At 36.2% G+C, this 5,753-nt stretch overlaps 2 protein-coding genes across 2 annotated transcripts in view; one reads left to right on the forward strand and one right to left on the reverse strand.

Annotated features, from left to right (window-relative positions):
* Positions 1-2,815, forward strand: part of sema4d (sema domain, immunoglobulin domain (Ig), transmembrane domain (TM) and short cytoplasmic domain, (semaphorin) 4D) — a 52,181-nt gene extending 49,366 nt beyond the window's left edge. Inside the window, exon 20 of the mRNA XM_046867430.1 lies at positions 13-2,815. Coding sequence (XP_046723386.1) covers positions 13-42 — 30 coding nt within the window. The 3' untranslated portion in view covers positions 43-2,815. The remainder of the gene's footprint in view (positions 1-12) is intronic.
* zgc:86839 (Cyclin-dependent kinases regulatory subunit 2-like) lies at positions 2,319-4,572 on the reverse strand. The gene is made up of 3 exons (XM_046867439.1): positions 4,350-4,572; positions 3,497-3,624; positions 2,319-3,126 (listed from the first exon to the last, which is right to left on the reverse strand). The coding sequence occupies exons 1-3, from the start codon at positions 4,406-4,408 to the stop codon at positions 3,080-3,082; spliced, it is 234 nt and encodes a 77-aa protein (XP_046723395.1). The 5' UTR covers positions 4,409-4,572; the 3' UTR covers positions 2,319-3,079.
* Positions 4,573-5,753: the final 1,181 nt, after the last annotated feature.

The raw sequence follows: 5,753 nt of genomic DNA on the forward strand, positions 1-5,753 counted from the left end.
TGTCCTGAACAGGAAAGCTGCGATGGACAGGGTGTACTCTGATGGAGCTGCGTTATCTCCGGATGAGTTTCCATGTGGTCTTGAGTCTGAGTATGTGATCTCCACTCAGCCAGGACACATCCAGCACATCTCCTCTTTCTCTCTCTCTTACTCTTTTTTTTCTTTCTCTCGCTGGAGAACGTGCCCAGGGAGGATTAAAAAGAAAAAGAGTCTCCAGTCTGCATTTTGGGAATGTGATGTTTCCAGAAAACCAGACATTTGAAATGACAGAGGAAAATCTCATGGTTTTAAACCACGATGCAGAGATCAGATTGGGTCGAAACGCTGCCTTATACTCATTTGTGTGCAAGTAGAGCACAAGGGCATCTGAGAGAATGTGTGTGTTATCCATTTTTTTAAGGATTGAGAGTTACAGTGATGTTTAATATTTATTTAATATTTTTCTTAATTTCTTTAAGGTTTGGTTAAAGGAGCAATATGATGTTTTTAGAGCCCCCTGCTGTCTGCAAGGGAAAGTGCACAGTCAGCTCCATGATGATATGCTTTTCAGGGGATTAAGTAGAAAAGCTTAAGGAGCCTGCTTTAGAGCTATAAACCCCTTCAAACGCATACACTAGTGGAACATCTTCCCAGAAGAGTGGAGCAAATGAGGACTAGATGTGGAATGATTCAGGAATTTACACTTTTCTCCATTTTTTTTTTTTTTTGCTTTTTTTGCACTATTGCAAAATTATACATTTAGAACAATCCTGCTTTAATCTTTTTTTTTTTTTTTTTTTTTGGTACTAATCATCTTATCAATTTAAAGTCTTTAATATACACTCAAAATCCTCCATATAAGCCTATGAAAGTAGACACCTCTCTGCCCCTACACTGCAGTCAGGATTAAAAGGTGTGTTTAAAGCTTTTTTTTTTTTAAGACAAAGTGGTAGCTCGATCGTTGAGTCTCTGGGTTACTGTTTGAAAGGTCTGTGGTCCAAGCCCCAAAACTGCCAACCTGCCCCTATTGGGCACTATAACAAACTTGGACTGCACTGCATTATTTCTGACCCCAGACTTCTAACAAGCTTAGATATGTGAAGAAAAAGTTTCAATATGCTGTAATGTACAGGTGACAATTTAAAAGCCTTACTTTCTTTTCCACTAATAGAATAATAGGAATAAAAATGTTAAGGACAATAAGTTAATCTAGGATTGATAAAGCTCAGGCTTTAAAACTGCATATGTGAGAGGGGTTCATACAGAAATGTGTGTTATGATCGTCTTTTTAATAAACTGGACATTAAAAAAGGTTCATTTTATCTGTATTTTTTTTTTCCCAAATCAGTGTGTTTTATGTTTGTCCAAATCAGATTTGGCATTTTCTATTACATCTTTTTTAAATAAAGCTGACTTTGCGTATTCTAACCCCACACACACACACACACCCCAAACCCAGTCTACACAGATGGTACAAATTACACTGTTGGCTTTTAACATTTTGCTACTTTGCAACAAAACCCAATTTACATATTATACTGAATGGGTTTAATTATTTACCTTTCATCCAAACACACACACACACACAAACACACACAGTATAATACCACAAATGACTTGAACAGAAGATACCAACACAAAAATGCCCCATACTTCCAAAGATATTTGGGAATTCTGGGTTCTTGTGACAAATTAAATTTGTAGGGATTTTAGGTATTTCTGGGAACTCTGGATCTGCAGGGAAAGTTGTTAATTCTGTTTTTTCCAAGTTTTTTGGGGGGGGAATTTGAGATACCACTCATGGCCTTCAAAAGTCTATGAACTGTTGATCTCCTGGGAATTTCACACACAAAAAGCTTTAAAAGTACCCAGACTGGTACAAAAAAAACAAACACCACCAAGAATTCTGCTTATGAAAACATGTTCTTGAGGAAAGATCTGAAATGCTTTTGCTTTCTCAGATAACCAGAACACCATCTCGATATGCATAAACTTCAAAGTGGATGATATACAACAGAAAGAAGACAGCAGAGTTTGACATTTTTCTGCCAAGAAAAGAAATCTGAAGCTCCAGTCGACACCAAAGGCTCAGCAAAACCAGGAGGATTCAACAGATCAGAAAAAAATATGAACTGGATTTTTTCCAAGACCTTGTTGATAATTCTAAATTGAAGCTGGTTTAAAAATAAATAAATAAAACAATTATTCGTTTGAAGTCAGGCTGTAACAGGGACCTCCACCCATAACCCAGACACAGCACTGTAAATATGTCACAACAGCGCCATCTTCTGTTGTGACACGGAATAACACTTAACCACAAGAAATGTTTTCCAACGTAATACATTCAATATGAAAAATCTTTATGTTTATTAGATTGTACAAGACATGCTGGCTTTACAATGGTCATTTTTCACTTGATCAGACATAAAACGTGGTAATTTTCCATTTCTGAAAGTCAACATTTTGCACAAGAAAAGGCACGTGGACAGCGAAACCTTGTTCAAACCTTTTTGTTTTTTTATGTACGTGAGCCTCAGTCTTTACGGTTTAATCCCTACAGCCTTACAGCATTTATGTGGGACCTAATATTTTCCCCAGAAATAATATTCATCAAAAAAAAATAATTGTGGTTTTTATCCTAAACATCCAGGCTCTCCGTGTTACAGTGCTTCGTAATCAAATCAACATCTTCACCATCACAAGTCAAATCAGTGATGAAAAGACTTTCAGTGATTGCCTTCCTTACAGTATTATTCCCAACCTGGTGACTGTGCATTTCAGACAACTCTGTTAGAAATACAAGCCATTAAGTAAAAAGAAAAAAAAAAAAAAAAAATGGAAGAAAGAAAAATTATCCACCACAAAACTGCGACGTCCACGATACGGATGTTAAAGCCGCACCAGGGAAAACTTTTAATCGTTTTTTTAGGCAGAATCATTTTTAAACCCCATTTCATGTTGCAATGTCATATTTCACTGACTGAGCGTAGATGCTGAGAAAAATCCAGCTTACTGCACAGGAGGTCGTAATCTGAAAGGTGGCGAGTATTCACTGAATACCAGAATAATCCGCAGGAAGGCTCCAGAGAAACTCTCGGGGTCATTGCTGCTTTGGAAGAGGCCTTCTAAACAACAGGATGTGGGGTTCTGGAAGTACAGGAAGGGGGGGTGTAGATTTCTCATCAAGTACAAAATACACTATATGGACAAAAGTATGTGGACACCTAACCATAAGATTAGACCATTGTGCTTCTTGTTGCACATCTCATTCCACATTTAGTTCCTATTTTTCCCCTGTTTTCCACATTCATTACATTTAATAGGGTCAGAGCTCTAAAGGAGGAGATCTTCACGGAGCTGGCTTTGTGCACAGGGGCATTGTCATGCTTTTGGGGAACTTTGGGGAACAGTTTGGCGAAGAACCACATATGATGGAAACATCAGATGTCTTAATACTTTTGGGCATATAGTGTATAGACAGTGATTTGATTGGATAAAAGTGAACAGTGATACTGACCGGGTTCATGAATCATGTAATGAACCCATCCAAGAGACTGCTGGACGCCGAGCCTCCTCCATTCATCCTCAGACATCAGGTGGGACTTGGGGACTTGCTTGGCGAGCTCTCGGGGCAAAACCACATGCCTGACAAAGACACACAACAAAAAAGCTTTTAGAGCAGATATATTCAAATGCCATGATTCAAAACATTTGTTCTCTTTTTAATGCTATTTTTGGCCTAAATATTTCAGTGTCAGTCCAAATATTCACTCTGGACTTCAATCATGGAAAGAATTCTCACATTTGGCCCTATTTGACTCATCTCCATCTTCAAACTTCTCGAATACTTTGCTTAAACAACAAACACTCTCTTTATCTGACCAATCAAACAGTCAACCTATAGAAAAACACAAACTTTAAACACTACCTGCCAAACCGGTAACATCCCGATACGTATCGACTTCTTTTGTATCGTACCGCGATACGATATTTTTAGTCAAATCACTCAGATTTGTGCAAGTCAATCTTTCAAGCATTTTGATTAATTCAGGGGTATAAACTGTCCACAAACATTTACTTGATAAAACTTTATAGGAAATAAACTGGTTTTAGTGAAGAACACTTGAGTCCTAAATCTGACAGGATTTCTTTCCTCACTTCCGGGGAAATAAATTATCAGCTTACCCCCGGCCTGAGTGGAGAAAAAGTTTGATAAATAATTAAGTAAAAAAAACAGCTTAGTTATTTAGTAAAAATTTTATTTAATGCTAAAATGGTTTCCCTTGTGACTGATAACACACAACTAATAACGGGTTTTCGATGCTAATCACGGATTCTTCCACTTCCGTTACCTCAATTTCTCACGTTACCTGTACTCATAGAGGTCGTCGTTGTATTTATCGGAGTAGTAAATCTGTTTATGAGCCATATCGCGTACAAGAAAACCCTAAACAACCGTAACAAACCCGAAGTTTCTGATTCTTTTACTTTTATTTCCTTTGTTTATTTATTTTTGTATTATAACACCCCCCTTTTTTTTTCGTGAAATGTTCTCGGCCGGGCGCACGAGCCACTCTGGAACGCGCGAAATAAAATAAGAAGACTGGCGCGCCTGATTGGTTACAAATCAACCACATGACCCCTCCACCTCCACTGAGCATGCGCACTATCCCCTGAGGCCTGTACCATTTTGACCGTATCCCAAATAGCCTCCGTTTTCTATCTAAGAGCACTACGCACTAAGTGCACAAAACCAACAGCCGTCCAACAGTTTTGGTCTACAAACCACGGCACATTTTCTCAATTCTTTAAAAAGGTACAGGGAAGCAGGCCCACATGGGAGTACAAGCGAGTTGTGTTTTTATACGATAATGACTACGCTTTGCTCCCTTCGGAGTCTACCTATGAAGGGAACGTAAATAAGGATTGTTTGGAACACGTGCTTTTGAGGGCGTCGCACAATTTCTGCGTAAAACACGCGACGAGCGATTCGTAGGCGTCCATGTGACTGTAAATCTCAGGCAAATTATGGTCGCGTTTAGTATTTATTTTAGAGAATTTGCATTAAAAAAAATAAAAAAAAAAAACAAGCAAAAACGAAGCATCATAGTGATTTAATGTAAAAAATAATAATATAATGTAATGTTAATAATAATAATAATGCACATTTAATTCTAAAGATGTAGATAATGTACATGTTAGATATGATGTATTACTTTTTTATTTATTTATATTTACCTTGATTAAATGTAAAATTATTTATTTATTTATTTTGGTAAATAAGGAGATGACATTACCTTGATAAAATGTCAAATAAAGATAATTATTATAATTTATGATGATCATACTAATTATTTATTATTATTATTATTATTATTATTATTATTATTATTATTTCATTTTATTGTATATAATAATGCTGTTTGCACATTTTCAAAGTCACCTGTTTAATTACTATTTTTGATATTAATATAAATGCATTTGGTTGTTGTTGCACATCAGCAAAAAAAAAAAAGCTGAAATACAAGATATTTGTAATAATATTCTCTGTTATATTTTGCAGATCTTGTATAAAAGATTTGCACAGCACATGTAAATCAAAATGTTATTGAAATATTTACAAGTTAAATAAAGAAGAGACTTTTTATTCTTCATAGGCAGTGTCCTCTTGAACATATACAGATCTTATAACTTCTAGCATTCATTTTTAAATTTATGACACTAAAATATTAACAGTCTCATTTTCTGTTTCATGATCATACAGTACATCCTGC

This window comes from Silurus meridionalis, chromosome 15 (genome assembly GCF_014805685.1).
Source record: "Silurus meridionalis isolate SWU-2019-XX chromosome 15, ASM1480568v1, whole genome shotgun sequence".
In the NCBI taxonomy this organism is placed as follows: domain Eukaryota; kingdom Metazoa; phylum Chordata; class Actinopteri; order Siluriformes; family Siluridae; genus Silurus; species Silurus meridionalis.

Coding starts and splice junctions, on each gene's coding strand:
- zgc:86839 (XM_046867439.1), bottom strand. CDS start 4,408: ATGGCTCATAAACAGATTTACTACTCCGATAAATACAACGACGACCTC. Junction 3,625..4,349: donor GACGACCTCTATGAGTACAG/GTAACGTGAGAA, acceptor TGTCTTTGTCAG/GCATGTGGTTTTGCCCCGAG. Junction 3,127..3,496: donor TTACATGATTCATGAACCCG/GTCAGTATCACT, acceptor CTGTACTTCCAG/AACCCCACATCCTGTTGTTT.